Below are 25,903 nucleotides of genomic sequence, written 5' to 3' on the forward strand. Positions count from 1 at the left end.
TTCTTACTAGGTAGATTCATATTTATTTCTTTACTTCCTTACTTTCTCACTGAGATTTGCTGCACTGCTATCCACTTTGTCTTTAAAAAAAATCTTCAGTCATATTTTCCCCTTTTATATATAATCAATTATACTGTTACAGTGCATTGTTCTCTTATGCGGCAATCCTGTTTGTTAAATTGTTTTAAATTTGGCTATCCATGGTGCAACAAGCTGGATTACAACATAAGAGAACAATCACAGTAGAATACTTACTATCCCAGTATAATACTTATCCCGGTATAATACAATATATATAAAATAGCGATCCCCAACCTGTGGGCCGCGGACCACATGTGGTCCTTCCAACTAATTGGAGGTGGGTCCCGAAGGCCGCCTTCTATCCCCCTCCCCCGGCCCTTTACAACGCACTTTGGATGTCATTGTCTCCCATCACTCCCAGATGGGACTATCTCTTTGCAGAGAAACAAGCTCAGGGTTCCCATTGATTTGTCATTGTCATGAGTTAAAATTTCCATGAAAATAAAATGTTCCTTATGTTCATTGTTGTGGCGTGTCTGTATCTTATTTTGAAGGGATGTTTAAACATTACCATAGCGATCAGAGAGCGTTAGGGCAGTGGTTGAGAGTAGAGGAGTAAACTACCCCCCCCCCACCGGGCCTCAGTAAAAGGCGTTGAGTGGTCCCCGGTGATAGAAAGGTTGGGGACCACTGATATAAAAGACAAAAGATGGCTATCAAGATTTTAAAAAAATTCTAAAGGATATTCTAGAAAAAAAGAACCAATTTAGAGTCCAGTAGCACCTTTAAGACAAATTTTTATCAGAGACAATGTCCCTGCATCTGAGAAAGTGTGCTTGCACACAAAAGTTCATACCCTGAATAAAAAGGTGCATGTCTTCAAGAAATATTCAAATAGTTGAAATATTCTACCTGATGATATGCTATGATTGTCATATTTGTTATGATGTTCTATGCCATTACCATATGATGCTTTATGTAAACCGCCGGAGCCATATGGAAGGGCGGTATAAATAAAAATATAAATAAATAATAAAAACGCCGCCGGACTCTACATCTGTCCTGCTGCTTCAGGCCAACACGGCTACCCAACTGAACCTACAAGAGAAAAAGAGCAATGCAATGCAGTGAAGCCAAATTCGAATGCAAAGGAAATCCACATCCACTTCAGAATACTGAAGAGCAGTGCAATGCAGTGGAACAGAATTCAAAATGCAAGGGAAACCCGAATGCACTTCGCGGCCAGGAACCAAGGGCGGGACATTGCCACTCGGTGGTTCAACAGACGCCGGGAGAGGCGGCGGAAGTCAGTCAGCCCTATTGCGCCCTTTGCAGAGGAGGTTTCGCTCTGCCTTCTCGGCGCGAAGCCCGACCCGGGAGGGAGGGAAGGAGGGTAAAGGTCGCTCGGAGCAGCTAGGCGGGAGGCAGCCAGGACGGGACAGTCTCGCCGCTGGAGCCACCATGGCGGAGGAGTCTCCAAAAAAGCCCTCCCGGAGGCCCACCAGCCCGGCCAAGAACTTCTTCGCAGGAGGCTTCGGGGGCGTCTGCTTGGTTTTCGTGGGGCACCCCTTAGACACTATCAAGGTAAGGGGGGGGGGGAGAGGGCGAGTAGGGACTACAAGCCCCGAAATGCACCGCGCGAGGTGGTCGGCTTAAGGGAGAGAGCGGAGCTCCGGAGGGCGTTCGGAGAACTACGAGCCCCGGCATGCACCGCGCCAAGGAGGTTCTAGTGAATAATGAAGGAGGTTCTAGTGGAGGCGGTATCCCTCTTTGCTGGTCCATGCAAAAATCATAGTACAGAAATCCTGTGGGCAACTTTGCAAGTCAACGAGATGCGTTTGTGACAGACGCTTCCGTGAGCTGTGATGTGCAAGTGGGGCCCAGATGACAGAGTTTACTTAATTTCATCTGTCAGTTTTAAGAAGGCTTCCACTTCAGTTCTCCCAAATCAGTGCTTTTTTTTTTAAACAAGGAATTTTGGGGGCTGGGGAAATGCGCAAAGAACTACAGCCGTCAGGATGTATCGCATGGAGAAAGGGGTGAAACGCCGACATGCTGAAGGAATCACAACTTCCCCAGTATCAGCTCTTGATCTTCATAATCTTGTGTAGTACTGCCTTACAGGTGAAGGTTCATCTCATGCATCAGACAAAGTAGACTCTAGTCCATGAAAACATATGACGGTGGAGAAAAATAGTTTAAATAGCCTCTATTCCTTTGCATCCAATGAAGCGTGCTGTAACTCAGGAAAATTTGGGCTGTGAGGAACTTTGTTAGTCTTTGAAGTGCTGTGGGGTTTCCTTCATATTGTTGTTAGCAGGGCTACCCCTCAGCAACCGGTTTTCCTTGTTCCTCAAAGTGCATTATATTCCAAGTCCTGTATTAGGGTCAGCAGTATCGTAAGGTTGCCAATCTAGGCTGTACTTTTGCCAGCGTCACCCATAATTAGCATGAGATGGCAGAAAATGGCATTCCCCAAAGTTCCCATAGAAGAACTGGAATGCTGGAGCTATGCCAGTATTGAGGCACGTGCTGGATCAAGCTGTACCTTTCTTGTGAATGTTAATGGGAAGGCTTCCCCTGGAGAGCAAACATGCAGCTTGTTCTTGTTGCTTTCCATTGCTCTTTTGCTCACGTTTGCACTGTGCTTAGAGCAGGTTGCAGAAGCAAAAAAAACAAGGTGCACATATTCAACAACTGTGACAATTAAAATACCAGCATAAAAACTCTGTGCTGAATAGAGCTGCCATTTCTGGATTGGGAAATATCTGGAGATTTGTGGGTGGGGAGCGACCTCAACATGGTATAATGTCAGAGAGTCCAAGCTCCAAAGCAGCTATTTTCTCCAGGGGAAGTAAATTCTGTCATCTGGAAATCAGATGTGCTACCTGGAGATCTCCGGACCCACCTGGTTGGCAACCTCAGTGCTGATTAACTTCTCGGTACCTCCCCCCCCCCCCAAAAAAAAAATCCTTTTATGGTATTTCTGGAAGATGTTGGAGCTTGGACTAATTAGTGAATCCCTGTGGGGAGGGGGATCTGCAACTGTGGAGCAGCCCCCAGAGAGCACCTCTTTGATCTTTATTTATCTGTAGGACACACAAGCTGAAATGCTTAGGTGGGGACTCATTGATCTGGGAGAGTGACAGGCCTCTGAGGGCAGAAAGCAGTTTCTATGGATTTTTACAGTCAAAGTCTTTATCTGTATAAGTTGTGCCTTTTGAGTCCTTTTTTTTACAGTTTGCTTTCTTTAGTGCTGCTTGTATTTTATTTCCATCGGGTTAAAAAAAAATCTCCTGACCAGAAATTAGACTGAAAGATCTTTTGGGGGTTTAGCAGAGTATCTAGCAAAATGTCCTGGCAAATAATTTGCTCAAGCATTGCATTTCAGACTCTTTAACCAGATAGTCCTTTTGTGCTGATAAAGCATCTAGTTAAATTGCTTCAGGGCAGTAGAGCTTGTCACAAGACTGATCTGTTGTGATGCAATTCACAGGAGCATTGATTGTGATGCGGGTCTAATCACAGGAATGGTAATTTCAACACCTCCATGCGTATTCTGCGCTAGAGAAGAGTTTAGTATTGTGTGCAAAATTAGTACCCAAGATTTATTTCTTTATTTAGTGATTTATAATCTGCTGGTCTCACTGAGACTGACAATAAGTTACTTAGTGTAAATCAAGTACAGTCAACAGGATGGGACACCCAGGCCGTTTATGCACTGGAGGTTTCGTGCTGGGCTGCCGGCTGGAGTTTTAGTCGTGGCAGGTTGTCCCACCTCGTCCTGCACCCACACGGAGGAGCATTAGGCCCGGTGCCCCTCATCCACCCCCGATTTGTGCTCCTGCACGGGAGCTGGGGCAGTGAAGTTCCCAGTGCATAAACGGTCCCACTGAGCAAAACAATAGAGTTTGGATGACAGAAATCTGAAAACAAACAGAAATGTGGATCAGCCAGGCAAAGCTGGCCTGGAAGAGGCTTTGGGGAAGAAGAATAGGAAGATGAAGGAGGGCTTTGCCCCCTGTCAGTTATGGACAGCCTGTTTTAGGAGACTACTAGGTGGTGATTCACAATCTGATTGTTGCACCCCAGTTGTTCACGCTCAGGACCAGGCAGTGTCCCACCAGCCACCTCACCTCCCTCTTCTCCAGAGCCATTGGAATGTAGGTAGAGGAGGAGCCATCATGAGATGCTGGAGAGAAGGCAGAGTGCATGATTAGCAGCCAGAGACACCTGGATTTAGATAGCAAGCAGGAAAGTGTGCAAGCTTGCATGAAGTGACCTGGCTATGAGATAAGCCCCTTTACTATAAATCAGGGATAGTCAACCTGTGGTTCTCCAGATGTCCATGGACTACAATTCCCATGAGCCCCTGCCAGCATTTGCTGGCAGGGGCTCATGGGAATTGTAGTCCATGGACGTCTGGAGGACCACAGGTTGACTACCCCTGCTATAAATGATAGAGAGAAGGAAAGATGGACTGTCCAACTACTGCTGACCTTGCCACCACTGATTCTGTCTGCTTTTTGTGACTCTGTCTCCTTGGACCCTATCTGGACATTGGCCTCTGAATCTGCCTTGAAACTGTGCTTTACCACTCATTTCACTCCTGACCCAAAACCCCTGACCATGCTACAATGGATTGTACTTTACTGAGTTCATACAGTTGTGCAAAACAAACCAGTGTGTTCCCGGACAAGAAACGAAACATGACGTTTAAACATGATCTGTTAAGTGGTGTAGAAACGACCTCGTTTGAAGCATACTTACAGCGTTAGGTAACGAGAAAGTGGTATGGGTCGTCATTCCTATTTATTCAAAAAGCCCCAACTTCTAGCTGTGTGGCTGTAAGGAAAGCGTGTGGGCAATTGTTAATGAAAACACTGAAGGTGACGGAAGGGATCTGAGGAGGAATTTCATGCAGAGTCTTCCATAGCTGCTTGTTTCTCCCCATGTTGTACAGAACCAAAACTGCTTAAGCAAGCTGAGTAGAGACCAGCAAATTAAGTACATTTGAAGCAGGTGAAAGGAGCCCTTGTCCTAGAACAGGGGTAGTCAAACTGCAGCCCTCCAGATGTCCATGGACTACAATTCCCAGGAGCCCCCTGCCAGCGAATGCTGGCAGGGGGCTCCTGGGAATTGTAGTCCATGGACATCTGAAGGGCCGCTGTTTGACTACCCCTGTCCTAGAATGTCGCTTACCTTGGTTCAGAACTATACTGAGATAATAATCTACATGAAAACCCTTTAAGCCTGTTTTCCAAAAGCTGCTTTCCAATAAATCTTTTGCCTTTATTTCGACGATGATTGGAAGTCCCTGCTGCCTAGGAGGCAAAAGAAAACGCTGAAGTACAGTTTATCTCTACCCTTATATGACAGTTTCTCGTTGCCTTTATGTGCTTTATATGCTCCTCCTTGTTAATCATTAGATGACAAGACTGTATACAGCATTTTGTTTCCCAAAGGCAGATAGCAAAAAGGTTTGGGATGTCTTGGCCGTTGTACTTTGACTTGATCAATAATTGTGTTTAGAAGATTAAGAACAAGGGAGGGGGGAACACATTCTATTCTAGGGGTTCTGTTGTTCTATTGAAATTGTTCATCAATTTAACTATGGCAACCTGTGAAACTTATGGTCACTGTTAGAATTGTTACTGCTATATTGTTGTGACTGTCATTAACGTATGACATTCTGTTTATTCAACAATATTCCCACGTAAACCGCCCTGGGCTGTATGGGAGGGTGGTATAAAAATATAAATAAATAAATAAATAAATAAGGAATGACTACCTTTCATGCAGAGCCTCTTTTGGCGCAGAGTGGTAAGGCAGCAGACATGTAGTCTGAAAGCTCTGCCCATGAGGCTGGGAGTTCAATCCCAGCAGCCGGCTCAAGGTTGACTCAGCCTTCCATCCTTCCGAGGTCGGTAAAATGAGTACCCAGCTTGCTGGGGGGTAAACGGTAATGACTGGAGAAGGCACTGGCAAACCACCCCGTATTGAGTCTGCCATGAAAACGCTAGACGGCGTCGCCCCAAGGGTCAGACATGACCCGGTGCTTGCACAGAGGATACCTTTACCTTACCTTTCATGCAGCCATGATCCCAGCTTGGATAAGACTCGAGACCTACTGCTAGGTCTGGGTTTAGGGCAGCCTTTCTCAACTTTTTTAACATTGAGAAAGTCCTGAAACATTCTTCAGGCTTCGAGAAACTCTGAAAATCATGCGATCATGCAGCATATGTTTGAGAATCATAGCTGTGGACGTGTCACCAGGGGGCCCTCCCCTTCCCATCCCTTCCAGGCTGATCATTTTGGGACAGGGGTTGACGTGACCATGTATAATATCACCTGATAAATGTTTAACAGATGAAAAATAAATTAATTTCCACCCCTTTGGGAAGCCCTTCCAGGGCCATCAAGGAAACTCAGGGTTTCACGAAACCCTGGTTGAGGAAGCCTGGTTTAGGGAGATACTGGTCAAAGCACTGGTATAGGTGTGGATGAAAGAAGGAGGCAAGTTGAATTACTTTGTCTCTTGGAGCAGTGGTCCCCAACCTGCGGGCCGCGGCCCGGTGCCGGGCCGCGAAGGCCATGGCGCCGGGCCGCGGCTCCCTCTCCCCCCCCGCCCGCAGTAAAAAACTTCCCAAGCCGCAAGCTTGCGGCCCGGGAAGCTTCTTACTGCAGGAAGGCGGGGAGAAGGAATCGGGGCCGCGCCCATGTGGCCGCGGCTCGCGGGCGCGACCCAATGTGCGGGTGCGGCTCGCGGGCGCGGCCCGATGCGGGGGTGCGGCCCGCGGGCACGGCCCGATGCGGGGGCGCGGCCCGATGCATGGGCGTGGCCCGCGGGCGGGCCGCGGGCCGCGCCCCAATGCCCTGCCGGTCCCCAACCTCAGAAAGGTTGGGGACCACTGTCTTGGAGAATCATTTTCAACCTTCCCCTAAATCCTGTGCATACGAATTATCACTAGGCACCTTTCTCTCTTAACCCCAGCTGCTGCCATTATGCAACACTTTCTTCCAGTCAAGGAGTAGTAATTATGTGTGTGGGGTGGGAAGGGAAGTTAGGAACAGTGGAAGTGAATGGGGCAATCAGAACTGTAAATGAGTATCTGGACTATCTTGTTCTGAAGTCAACGTCTTAATAAATCAAGCATGAATTTTTATATATTTATTTCCTTATTTTCTGGCAAGTCCACCACATATAGCAAAATGATGCATTTATATTCTGACATTTCCAACATTTGTCATTATAACTCTTAATGATCCTTGCTCTATCTTGGGGGGCAGTATACCATCTAAAAACATTTTATACCAATTTTCTTTTAGCATGTGACAATCAGTAAATTTCAACTCATTAACTCACAATCTCTCCCACTGATCCCCACTTATATTTATTTATTTAGAAAATCTTTGTGCTTGCCTCTCCAGGAAACCTGTGAAAGGGGGCTGATGCATAAAACATCAAAAATATGTAAAGTTATTAATTAAATCACCAGCCAGCTGACAGACTTCAGGCTAAAAGCACACAATAAAAACGTTTTTAAAAGATCAGCCTGTTAATTGAGATTTGAAAATGGATTTAAAAAAAAATTCCTTGCACCTTCCTCTATTTGTTTTTCAGGTCAGACTACAGACTCAGCCAAAGCCTTTGCCGGGACAGCCTCTGATCTACTCTGGGACTTTTGACTGCTTCAGAAAGACTCTTGTTCAAGAGGTATTACAGCATTCGTCTTTCAGACATTTTATCTCTTCATGTAATTTTTTGGAATAGAACTGTAGGAATCTGGCTAAGAGCTTATAGAGCAGGGGTAGTCAACCTGTGGTCCTCCAGATGTTCATGGACTACAATTTCCATGAGCCCCTGCCAGCATTTGCTGGCAGGGGCTCATGGGAATTGCAGTCCATGGACACCTGGAGGACCACAGGCTGACTACCCCTGTTATAGAGGATGTCCCCTCACCTGGATGGTCCAGACTAACCTGATCTTGTCAGATCTCAGAAGCTAAGCTGGGTCAGCCCTGGATGGGAGGCCCTCAAGGAAGCCTAGGGTCACTAAGCAGAGAAAAGCAATGGAAAACTAACTTTGTAAGCCCTTTTCCTTGAAAGGGCCTATGGGATCGGCACGTTGGCAACAACTTGACAGCATCTTATTCACTCATAGACAATTTTCAGGTTGGAAAAAGAAGGGAGAATTTGCATCTTGCAAGTCAGCATTGAACTTTAACAAAATATCCCGGTGGTTGGGAGTCGCCGGTTTTTAGATGGGTTTTTATTGTATTAGGGGTTTTAATGGGATTTTACTGATTGTGACCCGCCACGAACCTCACGGGAGTGGCGGGATGTAAACAAACAAATAAACAAACAACAAACAAACAACTAAATAAATAAATGAATAAATAAATAAATAAGTGGTCCGTAGTTTTAAAAAAGCTAAATTGAAACACAGTTTGTGACAGAAGCAATTGCGATCCAGTGGCTAGCATTTTGGCCTTGAGCCTAGATGTACTTTTTTTTTTTCAAATTGTGGGTGGGAGTTGGTAATCTGCTCATCCAAAGATCTTCCCTGGTTTCCCCTTCCCCCAGCAGCGTCGATCCCAGGAAAGTTGATACCTGGGGCTGTGGGTCCTTTGTAAGTTGGTGGGCTGCAGTGAGGAAGGGGATCGGAGTAGAATTGCTCCCTTTTTCCATCAGTGAAGCTCACAGAAGAGGCAGGAAGAGTGATTTTGCCCCCGCCCCTTCCTCACTGCACCCCAGCAATTCTTTGGAGGAGGAGTTTCTCATGGCTTCTCCTTTCAAACATGCCCCGTTATCGGACACTTCTAACTTACTGCATTATAATCAGCAAGACAACTTGCTGGGCCTGTAAAATGGAGCTCTTCCACCAGGCATTTGGTTGAGGCCGGCTCATCAGAAACATCCAAGCACCCCCCTCCCCCTTCGAAATACTCTCTCCTACACCTTCTAGTTCTGGCAACTAATGGGGGGAACAATGTGGGTGATATACAAATGTATGGGATGCCGATTTTTAGAGATTTTTAGACAATTTATAGAGTTGTTTTTAACTGTGTTGATTTATTTGATGTACACCACCCCGAGACAGGTGGGCCGAGAGGGACGAGCCTATAAATCCAATTATAAATAGATTTTAAAAATCAACTGACAAAGTTTCTCGCCCCTTATGTGGAACGTTTACATAAGGGGCGAGAATCCTTGTTCTCTGACCCCTCTGACCCCCCATCCCCTCTCCTTCTCCTTACCTGCTGGTGTGTCACGCTGTGCTGGGCCCACCCTCACCAGCCTCCCGAGGCTGGCCCCACTCTCCAGAGGGTGGGAGTAGCCTCGGATGCATAGGGGAGGCGGCCCCAGCCCAGTGATGCCCATCGCTGTGTCGTGCTGGGCTGGCCCCGCCCCTGCCAGTCTCCTGAGGGTGACCGTGCTCTCTGGAGGGCGGGAGTGGCCTTGGAAGACTGGCAGCAGTGGTGACGACGCCTGGGCAACGAACGCGCCTCAGTGCTCTGGTGCCACTGCTGCGGTCCATCAGCTGGCAAGGTCCGCAGGGGTGGGACTATGAACATCATGTCCGTAGACTTCCATTGGAGGGAGCGCACCATTAGATGTTCCACATCAACAAACAAACTTGGAGGCATCTTGTCATGCAGCATGGAGGATAAGTCTTTGGCCTCCCTGTGGAGATGGTTGGCCATTTCCTCAGTTGGAGCAAGTAGATAGACTCACACCTTGTTCCCTCTTTGCTTCCCCTCCGAGTGGCATGTTTTTGTTAAGAGTATTGCTACCAGTGAAGTAGTCCCCTGTCTTACCTGGCTGCACCAATCCAACATGACCAATCCATATATGGTCATGTTGACCCGCCCCCCCCCCCCCCAATTCTTGTGTGAAGCAATGCAGGAAATCCAGTAATCCTTTCCCTTGCTGTGTCTTCCAGGGAGTCCGAGGCTTGTACAAGGGGATGGCAGCTCCCATTGTTGGGGTGACCCCTATGTTTGCTGTATGTTTCTTTGGATTTGGCTTGGGCGTAAAACTCCAACAGAGGACCCCTGACGACGTCCTGACGTGAGTGATGAAAGTTGCGTGGAGCATTCGAGGAAAGCGTTCTTGAGGCTTCCAGGCTGCTGTGATACAAACGGGGGGGGGGGGGATCACACAGTTTGGCACTGCAGCCAAGAACTCTCTTTCCCTTGCTATAAATAGACCTTTAAAAAAAACCCCAATGAATAAATCTGGTAAGTTTGAAGGCTCCTGGAAGCGTGGGACTGATTGCACTGGCTAAAAACAGACACCGTGTGGGTTGTCCCTGCATGGTTCTCTTCCCAGGCGTAACTGTGTCTGTTTAGGAAGAAGCACGTTTTAGGAGAGTAAGGTATGCGTGTTGCATAATCACAGGCTGGAAACACTTTCTCTTAATAGCAACCCTGAGCATGTAAATAAGGTTTACGTGCCAAGCCCCAGCTGTTCTGTAGAACACATGCTCAAGTCATGTATATAACTTGCCTTTCCCTTCATGGAGTGGGGGTGTGGCTTAGTGGTCTGCTTGGCATGTAGAAGGTCCAGGTTCAGTCCCTGGCATCTCAAGCTGAAAGGGTCAGATCGTAGGTGATGTGAAAGACCTGTACCTGATACCCTGGAGAACTGCTTCCAGTCTGCATGATGATGATGATGATGATGATGATGATGATGATGATGATGATGTCATCCGTTCAGTCGTGTCCATCCCTAGGCGATTCTATAGGAAAGTCTTCGCCATGCGCCCCTGTCTCTGACTGCTTCTTTTAGTTGGTTCATGGTCATCCCTGTATCGCCTTTGATCGTATCGAGCTAGCGGATCCTTTGGTGACCATGTTTCCTTTTCCTATACCAACCTTAATAGATCAATGGTCTGATACAGTATAAGGCAGCTTCATATGTAAATATTAGTTTTGGGAAACCCTGGGGTTTCTTGATGGCTCTGGAAGGGTTTCCTGAATGGATGGGAGATAATTGATTTAAAATATATTGTATACATTTTAAAAACATTTGTCAGGTGATGTGACCATATATGGTCATGTCGACCTGCCCCATCCCCCAAAATGGCTGATGATGGGCTGCAACAGGGTGGGAAGGGAAGGGGCCCTGGGTGGGCGTGTCCACAGCTCTGCTTCCCAACCATATTCTGCACAATCATGTCACTTCTGGGTTTTATTGAAGCTTGAAGAATGTTTCTGGGGGTTTTCAATGGTAAAAAGTTGAGAAAGGCTGAGCCAGAATATTTGGACTCCAAGACCTTTACCTACATCTATGGTCCTGTGTTCTTGTCTTGCGTAAAGTTTTTTGTGTGAAGAAAGTGGGATACATTGTGAAGCCAACATACATTGGATCAGGCTGCTGGATAAAGTATGTTTACTTGGAAAGACTGAAATTTGAGTAGACATGGGCAAAAACACAAACTGAAATGCTGTTCACCAAGGAAGGACTGTGCTGAAAGGTGAGATTTATGGCAGATATGAATAACTAAGGTGTGGATCATACCCCACTTTGCTCTCCAATGTGGAACCAAAGGGGCTTATTTCATTCTTCTCTCTGCCATTTAATCCTCATGACAACTCTGCGAGGTAGGTCAGGCTGAAAGTTTCATAGGATCAAGGTCACCCAGCAGGGTTCCATGGCAGAGTGGGGATTTGAACCTGGGTCTCTCAGATCCTAACCTGACACTCTAACCACTACATCAGGCTGGTTCTTTAAATGTCATAAAGTTGTGCATCCTCAATGGCCGTTGAAGAGAGCAGCAGTCCCCTTGTGTGGCTTTTTGAAGCCTGCCTTCTAAGAAGGAATGGAGCCACCACAATGCAGTGCTTACGAGTCGTGCCCCTATCGTCTGATCTGGAAAGGGTTATATGGTTAGTGGTATCAAAAACCACAGAGACATCTAGAGAATTAAGAGGGATGTTCTCCCTTTGTTTCTCAGTGCAAGTCTTTCACAGTACAAGTAATCCATAGCTCAAGCTGCATTAGAATCCACACTGGCATGAGCTGGAGTCCTATGAGGAACTGCAAAAGTGTGTGTGTGTGTGTGTGTGTGTGTGTGTGTGTGTGTGTGTGTGTGTGTGTGTGTGGAGTTTGATGGCCTCTTGATCCCCTAAGACTTCCCCTCTAAGATTCTGTAAACTCTCTGGGACTTAAGCTGGTTTATGTTCCCTCCCTTCCACTCCATTTTCCTTCTTTATTTTCTCTCATGTGCCTGGAACGTATTCAGTTCTCACCATACAGTCTTGTTTATATTTTATTTAAGCTACAAAGCTATAGTTCTTTAACATACCCTTGAAATTTCCTTTGTAAATGATTTCCATATTTGGAAATATTGGGGACTTTAGGACTTGGCTTGGTCCTAAGTCCCTCCAGAGAAATACAGCTGCAGAGTAACAGAGCGTTTTGAAAGTGTAAAGTTATTAGTTACCTTTGTGGATGAGGCTTAGATCTAGATTCACAGTGCCTTAGAGAGTAATCTTTACTGGAAAGATTACTTACAAATATATATCGTATTGATTGATCTGCTTCAGTCACCTTACTGAAGCAGAGTACAAAAGCTTAAAGAGTCGTTACAAAGAAATATATTTCAAGCCTTTATGGCTGGGTGCAAACAGACTACATGCCACACATCAGCAAATGGAGAGAGCTGAAAGCTTAATGGTGGCTGCTTGCTTGCTTCAGGAAAGGACACAGAGCTTCTCTCCTACTGAGACCCTCTGTCCGCGACCCCGGAGATCAACAATTGAAGGGCTGTCCGCTGAATTCCAGCGTTGACAAGGCAGTGAGCTAGAAGCTCATGGTTGACTGTGTTGAACGCAGCTGAAAGGTCTAATCATACAACTGGCGATGGAGGTCATCCATTAGGGTGACTAGCACTGTTTCTACTTCATGGCCAGGCCAGAACCTGACTGGGATGGGTCTAGGACTGAAGCTTCTTCTAGGAATGCTGATAGTTGGTCCATGACATCCCTTTCAACCATTTTTCCCAGGAATGCTAGGTGGAAAATGGATCGGTAGTTGTTGGGCTCTTGCAGGTCCAGAGATTTTTTTCCAGCAGCAGGCAAGACAATGCAGAATGGCTGAGATAGTCTGATGGAGAAAACTTCTACTTCTGGCAGAGGGCAGCTCTTTTCCCCTTGAAGTGGTTAAGGTGCTTCTGAATACGTAGTTTGATTCCTTGGACCTGAACAATAGAACAAATATATACTTGGCTAAAGAGTATAGATAATTTGTCCTTGAAACCAGGGGTAGTCAACCTGTGGTCCTCCAGATATTCATGGACTACAATTCCCAAGAGCCCCTACCAGCATTTGCTGGCAGGGGCTCATGGGAATTGTAGTCAATGAACATCTGGAGTCCATGAACCTCTGGAGGACCACAGGTTGACTACCCCTGCTTGAAACTACCTTGATTGCCCTGGTGGGGGCCTTCATGGTGAAGAGGTCCACCAGTGGTTCCTAACCATGGTCCTAGTTCCTTGTTCACACTGTGAACTGCTGGTCTGATCCAGCAGTGCTGTTCTTATATACTTACAAAATGTTTGGTGTAATATGAATTGTATTCCATGCTTGGGATCTATTTTTCATATCACTGTGTAATTCTTGTTTATCCTTTAAAAAATCCTTACACGATCGTATCGTATTGATTGTGTTGTTTTTAACAGTTCTTTAACAGCGGGTTTTTTGTGGGGGAAACGTGGAGGAATATAAATTGGGTGGAAAAAATCAAGTAGAATTATTTAATCGCTTAGTTGAATAGATGAATTTTCTACAGAACTTGCTTTCTTGGCAGATAATTGGAATAATTTATACTGAGTATGAAGAGCCATAATAATAATTATTATTTTAAGTAGCGGTTTGGTATTTTTAGCTTTTTGGGGATTGGATGGAAGAATGGTAGTTGTATGGGGAAAAAATGAATATAAGTACTGATGCTCTGAATTGCTGTAGATTTACGGTACAATCCTAAAACCACTTTTTAGGGAGTAAGGCCAGTGGATAGACCTGAGTAGGATTCTGAGTAGGCTAGATTTGGATGGCGCTATTAGTAAGGGAGCCAGTTTGGTGTAGTGGTTAGGAGCACGGACTTCTAATCTGGTGAGCTGGGTTTGATTCTGCACTCCCCCACATGCAGCCAGCTGGGTGACCTTGGGCTCGTCACGGCACTAATAAAGCTGTTCTGACTGAGCAGTGATATCAGGGCTCTCTCAGCCTCACCCACCTCACAGGGTGCCTGTTGTGGGGAGAGGAAAGGGAAGGAGATTATAAGCCGCTTTGAGACTCCTTCGGGTAGAGAAAAGTGGCATATAAGAATCAACTCTTCTTCTTCAGTAATCTCAGGGCTCTCTCAGTCTCACCTACCTCACAGGCTGTCTGTTGTGGGGAGAGGAAAGGGAAGCTGCTTTGAGACTCCTTCGGGTAGAGAAAAGCGGCATATAAGAACCAACTCTTCTTCTTCTATTAGTAAGGTAATGTGGGAAGGTTTTTTGTGGAGAGACTTCTCCATTTTTTGAGCTGTGTGTAGGACAGTGAGTATCCCATGATTCATGTCCTGTCATGTGCCTGTGTAGGTATCCCCAGCTGTTTGCAGCTGGCATGTTATCTGGAGTGTTCACCACTGCAATCATGGCTCCAGGAGAGAGGATTAAGTGCCTTCTGCAGGTAAGAAAAACATAACGAAGCCATTTATCCATCTCCGTTCCCGGAAAGTTTATTTAACCATGGCCCTCAATGGAAGTTCCACATCCTTCATCTTGTTACCTGGCTTCATTGACTGTCTCCTTCCTAACATTTCAGACAGAGGTCATCATAGCATCACCTGAGTGGCTGCTCTGTTGATACAATTCTCTAAATAGTTTGAGTGTCTACTTTGATAAACATATTTTGCAAATTGCTGTGTGTCCTATTTTCACCATCACTATTTTGGCTGGAATTGGCTATTGAAGAGAGCAGATGAGATGCAGAGAACCTGACTGGTCCTGCTGTAGCCTGAAGACCACCTGCCAAAGAGCCAAAACTGCATACTTTTATCCCCCCCTGATAGTGTATTGGGTGCTGCAGTTAGAACAGTATTCTCCAAACAGGGCTAAATCTAATGAATGAATGAATGAATGAATGAATGAATGAATGAATGAATGAATGAATGAATGAATGAATGAATGAATGAATGAATGAATGAATGAATGAAATAAAAGAACTTCTTAGGCACAGTACCTTCTGAATGCTGTGTGTGACGGGCCCTTTCTTGAAACTGAGGTGATTCAGACTGTTGGATGAATCTGAGAAACCTGACTGGTATTGAGGCATAAACTCTCCCCAGTTACAATATCTTCTTAGGGAAGCAAGGATAAAGGCTTGGGGGCACTACTGTGAGGTAGATTTTATATTGAGCCTGAAGAGTACGGCACTCATGGAAGCAAGAGGTTGAATGAAACAACTAAGATGATTTATTTATGTACAAGTAATGGGGTCAGTTCTCTTTAAAACTTGTAGAGACCAGGTCCTAATTCTGTCCTCACCCAGAGGCAGTGTTGAACTGCTCTGGTGCACTACCAGAAACAGCTACACAAAACATGTAGCTGAGACAATTCCCCTTTTCTGTCTGCGCTCTCCCCTCAGGCAGCCCTCAGTTCTCAGCTCATGAGCTCCCCCATTTTACCTCTGGAAGTAGATTGGACGTTGGGGCAGCTCTCCCATAGGCTCAGGTGCGAAAACAGCTAAGTGGCAGGACAGTCTCCTGTCTGTCACACTCTGTGTGAAGCATACTGGCATCCCAGTTGACACCGATCCCTGTTTCCCTTCTTGCTCCATATGTTGTTGGTATCCCTGTGTGTTGCTAGAACATGAGTCTGGGCTTACATAACACTCTGGCTTGCATTGTAATGATTGGGGAAATTCTGTGTAGTCCAGCCAGCACTTGGAAGAGCATTGGCTGTTGTTCTGTAGTGTGCCTCCCCTCCCCCCGTCCGTTAGGCGCGAACAGTTCCTGTTTCCTTCTTCCCAAGACTTTTTCCCCTGTGTGAGGGGACAGATGTTTCAAGTCAGGCACATAGAAAGAGAGCCATCCCATGGCCTTTTGCAGCCTTCCGGTCTCCCAGCCTCATTGAAAGATCGCTCTTCCCCCTCTTAGCACATCTGTTCAGCAAACCTCAATTACCAGAATACCTTTATTACCTGCATTCCCTGCCCTTCATTTCTATATCATGCCTATTTGTTTCTTATTCATCCTCTCTTTTGAATGTCACTAAGGCCAGTCCACTAAAGGAGGATTTATTGTACCTAGTTCTGATTGTGGATAATGTTCTTCTCAAAAGTTGTTTTTTATGGAGGTTTGCTGGAATAGGTTAGCTCAGCCCCCCCCCCCCCCCCCGATGTGGGTCTCTTGGGAATTCTGAGGTAGGCACAGCTACAAAACCGCCCTGAGCCTCCGGGGAGGGCGGTATATAAGTATGATAAATAATAATAATAATAAAATGGCTGCTGTGGGAGGCGGAGCCAAGCACACAGACACACAAGAGAACATTTGATGTGGAATATAAAATACATGCACACACACAGAAGAATCTCAAGGTGGGGATAACACATGCACAAAAAGAAGATGAAAGGGAAGATAAAACATACAGAGAGAAGACCATGGGGGGGGGGGTAATGCACAAACACAGAAGAAAAGCTGAGATTAAATTTGTATGAAGGCAACCATTCACTGGTCCTGTCTACACAATGGCCCCACCTGCTTTTCTGAAGGATGTCTTGGGTACCTGAGCCAGTGCCTGCCTGTTGGGGAATCCTGGGTTAGACTCAGAAATATACCAATATAAGCTAAGGCTCTGGAAAGGAAGGGAAGAGTTGCTGGTGATTCGTTGATGAGGGTAGGACCCACATTAATGGGTTTAAAATATGTGTTGAATGGTGCCAGCTAGATATCAGGAAAACAATTTTTCACAGTCAGAGTAGTTCAGTAGTGGAATAAGCTGCTTAAGGTGGTGGTGAGCTCCCCCTCACTGGTGGTCTTCCAAAGCAGCTGAACAGAAACTTGTTATGGATGCTTTGGGCTGATCCTGCACTGAGCTGCGGGTTGGACTAGATTGCCTGTGTGGCCCCTTCCAACTCTATGATTCTTTGACTGGTGATTTGTTGATTTCCTTCCCTCATCTGGGTCACTTTATCATCACCTGACTTCCTGTAGCTCATATATCAGGCTGCTTCTGAAGTGGTGGTCACAATTCGCAGAGTTATCCCACGCCAGGTGGGATTCATAAAAAATGTGGGACATTTGAAAAACGCTCAGGTCATAGTTATGAGAAACTGGTTCTTGCAGATCCAGGCAGCCTCAGGTGAAACCAAATATGGAGGGCCCTTGGACTGTGCCAAACAACTGTACCGTGAGGCTGGAATTCGAGGTGTATATAAAGGAACAGTGCTGACTCTCATGAGAGGTAAGTGCTGGGAAAAGGTTCTTTAAGCAGCCATGTAACATGCTGGCGCTGGACTTCCTTTGTGTTTCACACACAGAAGATGAGTCTCTTCTTGGCTTGTTGTTTTTTCCCTGCTGTTTTTCCCCTGCCCCTCTTTGAGTCAAAGAGTTGAACCGCCTTGGTTCTGATGACATGACCCAGTGTAATCTTTTGTGTCATTTTCAGAATTCTGCTTGTGGCAAGCCAGCAGAACTTGCCTTCCCACGGCAGAATTTTACAGTGGCCCCTTGGTTGTGTCTCTGGTTTCTCTGAGTCTGCCTCTGCTTCCTTGACCATCTAGATGTTCCAGCCAGTGGGATGTACTTCATGACCTATGAATGGCTGAAAACTAATTTGACGCCTCCAGGGCAGAGGTAAGAACAAACCCTGTGCTTTCCCACGAACGCATCCAATTTTTGTTGTTGTTGTTGGTGCCTCTGAGGATTAAATTACTGTTTAGCCTCTGTAGCATTAATAATACTCGATATGTATACAGTGCAAGTAATCAAAATACTTGGCATAAACATCACAGCCATTCTGCTGTCACTCCACTGGCTGCCAATCAGTTACTTTGTTCGCTGTTTTAGTCCTACAATGTTTTATTGAAGACCTTATGCGGGTTGAATTGATTTCTTCCGTCAGCCGGGAGTCTCGGCCAGAACGGTGAGCGATAAGTGAAGTAAAAACAGAAAGAAACAATTGGGACGGTAATAGTGCAGTTTCTTTTCACATCTTCATCAGTTTCCAGAAGGGTCGTTGTTGATGCTGCACGTTGGCTGCACTTTAAGCCAGCTTTTCATTTGCCATTGATCTGATGGTTAAATGCCAACATCGCTTCAGCTGGGTTATCTGCAAGGGAGCGCTGCTTCACTGAGCCAGTACGCCTCACTGTGAAAGAAAATAGACGAGCAGCAAATTTAGGAGCCGCTCAAAGCTTCTGGTCTCTTCGTTTCCTTGACAGGATTGATTTCAGTCTCTTCTGATCCTTTTGTGACAGACCGGCAAAGTTTGATCTCCAATTTCTTTCCCTAGGAAATAAGTGCTGGTGTCATAGCTCATCGCTTTTGAGCTTTCGGCATCCTGAGCACACTGTACACTGCAGAGCTTGGATTCTGAGAAACTCTGCTTAAAGTTTGTTTGTTTTTTTCCCTCCCCTAAACCTGATGGGTGCAGAACAAAACTGAAAAATCTTCAGTCTAGAAGGCTAAGAAAGAAACGTATGGGGGTTTTGCATGGTTGCTTTCAGCTGTCAGATATGCCAGTTCCCTGTGTCTCTTCTCCCCCCATTTCCTTCTCTCAGCTCATCTGGAAGGAAAAACAATGCCAGCATTGTGATTTAGTTTAAATGTTGGAGTCGTATGCCGTGATTTAATTCTGATTATAGACAGGGTGGCATTTTAGTGCCTTTTGGCTGGCCGCAGAAAGTTTTGACCTTTATAAATGAAGGTGGTTTCCCTTTCTGTCTCTCTGTCTTTTTTTCCTACAGTGCCAATGACCTCAGCGTACCCAGGATTCTCTTTGCTGGTGGCATGGCAGGGATCTTCAACTGGGCTGTTGGGATCCCACCGGATGTATTGAAATCCCGCTTCCAGACAGGTGAGCCAGCTGTTACTCCAATAAAGGTATCTCAAGGCAGGAGTAGCCCTAACATTGGGCTTTTGTTGGGTTTCTTTTTATCTCACCTTTCCTCCAAGGGGGCTCAGGATGGTTGTTCTCTCTTCCCCATTTCATCCTCACAACAGCTCTCTTTACTTGAGATTATGACCTGCCCAAGGTCACCCAGTGATCGCATTGGTCAGACCTCACCTGGAGTACCGTGTGCAGGTTTGGAGGCCTCACTTAAAAAAGGATGTGGACAAAATTGAGAGGGTTCAGAGGAGAGCAACAAGAATGATCCTGGGCCTGGGGACCAAGCCCTATGAAAATAGGTTGAGGGACTTGGGAATGTTCAGCCTGGAGGATAAGAGGTTGAGAGGGGACATGATGGCTGTCTTTAAGTATCTGAAAGGAGAACAGGGAAAGGTTCCTGTTGGCAGCAGAAGATAGGACCCACAGTAATGGGTTCAAGCTACATGGAGGACAATATCGGCTAGATATCAGGGGGGGATTCCCAGTTTGAGTAGTTCAGCAGTGGAATGGGCTGCTTAAGGAGATGGTGAGCTCTCCCTCACTGACAGTCTTCAGGCAGTGGCTGGACAGATACTTATTCTGGATGCTTTAGGATGATCCTTCATTGAGCAGAGGTAGGACTGGATGGCCCAGATGGCCCCTTCCAACCCTCTGATTCTGTGATTCTATTATTTATGGGTGGTCTCTAGAAGGCTGTACCCGTACACTGCCTTGGTGATTGCCTGCCGGACTTCTGACTTATCTTCATGTGGGTGTGGGTAAAATGTCCAAGGCCACTTGCCGTAGAATTGCACTGAAATCCCACCATATTCTTATGAGAACAACACAAAGTCAGGGGTTATCTTTTCAAGGCTCCATTGGCTCAATGAACACTAGTGCCAGGAGGTAATGTTAATTTTTTTAAAGTTTATTTATACTCAGATTTTTATGCCACCCTTCATAAAGGCTCAGGGTGGCTCACAAAATTCTATAAAAATACATAATATTAGAATACACAGATTTTTAAATCAGTTCAGTTAATTAAGAAAACCCATACCAAGTTGCCACCACAACATCAGGGGAAGGCCTCAGCCTCTGTGCCCGGTGTTGGAATGCCAAAGGAACTGGCTGGCCACTGTGCGAGACAGGATGCTGGACTAAGTGAACCACTGGCCTGATCCAGCAGGGCTCTTCTTGCGTTCTTACAGTCTTCCTCAGTGCTCCTCTGAGCCTTGTTCTTGTGTAATAGCCTGTGGCAATCTTTGGTTTAATCTTGTGTCGTTCTCTGCTTCATATCAGTTTTTCTACTTCGTTATGGCAGCCAGCCCAGAACACATTCTCACTGCCTCACTCTCACATTCCTTCCTTTCTAATGGATAGCTGTGAGTTTTAAAATTATTTTATACCAAGTCTGAGCAGTTAGATCTCCGAGATGGCAAATGGGGGGGGATGGCGGCGGAGAATCTACAAGTAGTACAACAGCAATTAAAATACAAGACAGAATGAAATAAAACGAAATTGTTTGGTTTAGCAGGGTTGTTAGGTGCGAAGTTGTGTCCGACCCATCGTGACCCCATGGACAATGATCCTCCAGGCCTTCCTGTCCTCTACCATTCCCCGGAGTCCATTTAAGTTTGCACCGACTGCTTCAGTGACTCCATCCAGCCACCTCATTCTCTGTCGTCCCCTTCTTCTTTTGCCCTCAATCGCTCCCACCATTAGGCTCTTCTCCAGGGAGTCCTTCCTTCTCATGAGGTGGCCAAAGTATTTGAGTTTCATCTTCAGGATCTGGCCTTCTAAGGAGCAGTCAGGGCTGATCTCCTCTAGGACTCACCGGTTTGTTCGCCTTGCAGTCCAAGGGACTCGCAAGAGTCTTCTCTAGCACCAGAGTTCAAAAGCCTCAATTCTTTGATGCTTGGCCTTCCTTATGGTCCAACTTTCACAGCCATACATTGCAACTGGGAAGACCATAGCCTTGGCTAAACGCACTTTTGTTGGCAGGGTGATATCTCTGCTTTTTAGGATGCTGTCTAGATTTGCCATAGCTTTCCTCCCCAGGAGCAAGCGTCTTTTAATTTCTTTGCTGCAGTCCCCATCTGCAGCGATCTGGGAGCCCAGGAAAATAAAATCTGTCACTCACTACCTCCATTTCTTCCCCATCTATTTGCCAGGAATTGAGAGAGCCGGATGCTATGATCTTAGTTTTCTTGATGTTGAGTAGCAGTAGAGAACTGCAGTAGATTAGCAGTTGAGAACTGCTACTGTTAAAATACACAGCAGCAAATAGAAGAGCCACCAAAAAGTAAAACAGCAGTTATGTTTTAAAGCAGGATTGCAGATTGAAAACACAGCTGTAAACTCTAGCATTTCCCTTTCCTTTTGCTGGTAATTACCAAAGGCCTGAGAATGCAGAAACGTTCTCACCTGGTACCTAAAACATTAACAAAGATAAAGAATCAGGTAAACAATAGGGAGGTCCATCAGCATTCTGAGAAGGCCCTGTCCATCATGGCCAGCCACCTCACCTAGCAAATGGGGGAAAATGCAAGGGGGACCTCGGGTGCCTATCTTAGTGCTTGGGTGAGCTCCAGACTTACAAGATGCTGACGCCTTATCTTACACATCTTTGCCTTGCTCAACAGCTCCCCCAGGGAAGTATCCCAATGGCTTCCGAGACGTCCTGAGAGAACTGCTCCGAGAGGAGGGGGTGATGTCTCTGTACAAGGGATTCACCGCTGTGATGATCAGAGCCTTCCCTGCCAATGCTGTAAGCAAACTGTGACTTCCTGTTGGATTCCGGGAACTTAAATATTGAATTGGGGCCAGGGGTGGGGGAGGCTTTTTGGACATTGTTTATTCCTTTGGCTAGAACATTTGCCACCTGCCCCATCAAGCCGATTGATGCAACCTGGTCTTGCGCATGAGAATGACAAAACGCAAGCCAAGCCATGTGCGAAAGAGCAAGGGCTACTAAATGGTCTTTTGACTCACCGTCCGGAACATGACAGCACAAATGCAAAGCTCCCCGATCGCCAAAGCTTTCCATGGGAAATATTGATGGGAGTGTAAATTTCACACCACTCCAGGCATGCCCTGTGGCACATCTCTACTGAAGGAGAGGCTGTCAGATTGCTTCCATTTTATTACTTACCTTCTTGATTTTGAAGGAAGCCCTTTTAGGATGGAACGTAAATGACAGAACAGACCCAGAAGAAGGAAAACTTGATTACTATAGCTCGGGGTGGGGTGCGGTCTGCTGTATCATGAAATCTGCATTCCAGCCCATAGGAAAAATGTGAGGAAAATTCCGCCTTGGTGATGCTTGTAAAACAAATTTTAAAATTGCATCAACCAGTCTAACCAGTCCACGACTTAGATCTGGACTTCTAGGCAGCCCCCAAGTCATGTCTTCTGGGAATCACTGGGCCATGTCACCTCTCGGACTACGCCCATCCTAGCTGTCATTGTTCTCCCATCAAAGATCAGTGATGCTAAGCGAAGGAGAAATGAACATAAAGCTCTTGTAGAATACTGCTCCCTCAGTAGTGCTGGGCTGCAGTGGGAATTCTTTCGTCCTACATTCAGTTTATAGCAGTGGTTCTCAACTTTCCTAATGCCGCGACCCTTTAATACAGTTCCTCCTGTTGTGGTGACCCCCAACCCTAAAATCATCCAAGTGTTCTTTCACAGAAATTAAACCGAAACTTTCCAATGGCGTGAAGATCCATTGTTCACGATTGTATCTAAATTGTTTTTTCCCCGGGGTTTCTCAGTTCAGTTCTGCCTCTTGTCCCTCCATGCCAATCTCACTCTTTTCCACTGCTCCAGACAGACAAACACTATCTCGATCTGTCCCGCAAAGCTGTTGTGTGGATGGCACACCCCCCCCCCGGCCAAGCTTCTCACCCTGCCGCAACCCCTGTGAAAGGGTCGTTCAGCTCCAAAAGTGCCCTGACCCCCGGGTTGAGAACCACTGGTTTATAGTCATATTTAGCTCTCGTGTTTTTAACATGCCATTCCTTCAGGGAATTCAAGGTAGCATTCATGGCTCTCCCCTTAGTCCATTGTGACCTTTACACCAACCCTGTGAGGTAGGTTAGACTGAAAGAGAGTGGCTGGCTCAAGGTCGCCTAATGAGCTTTGTGGCTGGGGGGGGGGGAGGAACTGGAACCCAGACCTCCCCAGTCCTCAGCCAGCACGAAACCTCACGCTAACCTCTCTTGCTTTTCTTCCAGGCCTGTTTCCTTGGCTTTGAAGTGGCCATGAAGTTCTTAAACTGGCTTGCCCCCGGCCTGTGAGGACCAGTGGAGTGTGTCCAAACGGAGTTCAAATGACCAGGAGCCGGAATGTGTCTATCTTGGAGGAACAGGATAGAATGACGAAACAAAAATAAGCTCTAGAAACAGCTAGTTTTCTAATAATCTTTATTGCCTTACTCACACCCTCTGGGTGGAGCTGTGTTGCCATCTGGAATCTTGAACCGAAACTCTTCCCCTCCAGAGTTCAAGAGAAATTCAAGACACAGAAGCTGCCTTCTGAACCCAAAGTTTCCACCACGGGTGATGCTGCTAAATAGAAAACCTCATTGCTATTAATGGGCAGCGATTCCTTTTCTCCTTTGTCTCCTTTGGAAACACAAGGGGGAGGCGGGGAAGAGCCACCGTGCATTTAATTCTCAGGATAGAACTCAATAATTGCTCGCATTGCCGTAAGAAAAGTATTTTGCTTAGATTTGCTTAGGTCGGGTACTGTCTGCCACTGGTGTCCATGTGCATGCTCCACTGAAATGCATGGGGGGGGGAGTCACGTAGGAGCACTTGTGCAAGTCCTTTTCCTCTCAAGGTCCTTGCACAGGACACTTTCACAGCAGAAACTTGGCCATAAGTCTCCATTGGTTGCCTTGATGTGTATGGGCCACAATCAAATAGCATGTCCATGCCGCCGCATGGGGGGAGGAAGGGAGGGGCACAGTGCGTGTAAATTTAAACGTAGGGGGCTGGAGGGGGCAGAGCCCAAGTGAAATGTCGCTTGGGAGCCGCTGGATCTAGGGGGTTGAATCACTGAAGAGCCGTGAGCCTTGAATTCAGTGGACAGTGACAATCTCAAAACGAGTGAACTAGAAAGGTACAGGACTAATCAACTGGAATTTTTTTTGCCAATTCCCATGTTGGGTAGGAATGAGTGGTCAGCACAGCAGGTACTCCCCCCTCCCTCCCCTTTCTCCAAAATCCTCTTCCAGTAGTTGCTTTCTGGGTAACTAGATGTATTCCTGAGCTGCAACTTCATAAATGCCATGTGAACCACATGGTGTGTTTGAGGTGCCAAATGAGGAATTCTTGCGGGCGGTTTCTATAGCTGTATAATGAGGATTTCAGAGCAAGGAGGGATTTTAAAACTTGTTTCTAACGCTGAAGAGGACTGAGATGGGATAAACTACCTTCAGAGCGATTCTGTTTTCATTACAGCTCTGCCTCAAGAGGACTTTATTACATATATATAATCGGGTATTTTTTTTTTTTTTACTGAAGCACATCCAATGCATAAGGCATTGAGACAGAACTATCAGTCTATAAAATGTTTCACTAGGATGAATTGACATCCCGGTGCGTGTTTTGTTTTTTTTTTAAGGATTCAATAAAGTTTGCTGATTCTCAGCCAAAATGTTTCTCCGTGTTCTTATTTGCTTTGCTGCAGATGTCTGAACCTTGCCGCTTTTTTGAAACAAGCTGTACGTGATATGTCTTTTCAAAAAAACAAGAAACCATGATGGCATTTGACTTGTTCTAAATAGAGACTAAAATTGCGATTGTTAGAAATTTAAATTCTAGATGAGATTCTCAGTGGGGAACAACAGAAGACGGATGACCTTGAGGTAACCAGCCTGTGTGTAGATTAATGCTTGTTGCTGCCTGTAAGAGAATGTATTGCTCAAAGTACATGTTGAACTTTAATTCCCTGGGGTAATCGGAGCTTCCTTCAGGGAGATTCAGATCCTGCTTCTCCTTCATGAAGGCTTACTGGCTGTCTCTGGCATTAATTCTGTTAATTTCTCTCTGTCTCCCTTGTATATGCAAGACATTCTGAAGTTAAATTAACTCCCTGGAATATACTCCCTCTCTCTCTGCCAAAGTAAGATAATTAAGCCTACACAAAAGTGCCTATGAACTTGTGAAATATTAATTGCTGGTTCCAAAATTTCATAGCTTCGTGACTGTGGCCTCATCTCCTGTCAAACACCAAAAAGTTCCATCATGAAGCCCTATTTTAAAGTGGGGAGCTGAAATTTTTTCCCCTTCCATGTTGGGCGAAGCATTGCCTTTCCCTGCAGTGTATTTCATTATTCACTGCAGTACATTGTTAGCAGTCTGATCCCACCCACCCACCTGGAAAAAGGAACGGAGTTCTTTGAGCTGTTATTTCCATTGCTCTTCTAGACTGTCAGCTTTTATTGTTACATATTATTATTATTATTTCAGTTTATTACCCACCACTCCCAAGTGGCTCGTGGCGGGTTACTATAGTCTGAATAAAATCCCAATAAAACCCCCATTAAAACCCCCAGACATAAAAAACATAACACAGATCCAACTAATCACAGTAACAAAAAAGGAGATAAGACGGAAAAAACTAACTCGAAGCACTATCATTCCTCCAATAAAAATCTCCTAGAGGGGGGTGGGAGGAGGGGGTGCAGATGGAACCTGCAAGCTGCCAATCACATCGCTCTATTCTGGAAGGGGGGCTGTACAGATGTTCCTTGCTGTGCTACCCTCAACCAGTTAAGCTGTTTTCTCGCTT

At 45.9% G+C, this 25,903-nt stretch overlaps 1 protein-coding gene across 1 annotated transcript; it reads left to right on the forward strand.

The window, feature by feature from the left end:
• The first annotated feature begins 1,321 nt into the window (after positions 1-1,321).
• SLC25A20 (solute carrier family 25 member 20) lies at positions 1,322-24,766 on the forward strand. The gene is made up of 9 exons (XM_077324945.1): positions 1,322-1,605; positions 7,646-7,738; positions 9,968-10,095; positions 14,615-14,705; positions 17,362-17,479; positions 17,799-17,871; positions 18,984-19,093; positions 21,748-21,872; positions 23,341-24,766. Exons 1-9 carry the CDS (start codon positions 1,483-1,485, stop codon positions 23,401-23,403), a joined length of 924 nt encoding a protein of 307 aa, XP_077181060.1. The 5' UTR covers positions 1,322-1,482; the 3' UTR covers positions 23,404-24,766.
• The last annotated feature ends 1,137 nt before the right edge of the window (positions 24,767-25,903 follow it).

The sequence above is a fragment of the Paroedura picta genome, chromosome 3, assembly GCF_049243985.1.
Source record: "Paroedura picta isolate Pp20150507F chromosome 3, Ppicta_v3.0, whole genome shotgun sequence".
Lineage (NCBI taxonomy): Eukaryota > Metazoa > Chordata > Lepidosauria > Squamata > Gekkonidae > Paroedura > Paroedura picta.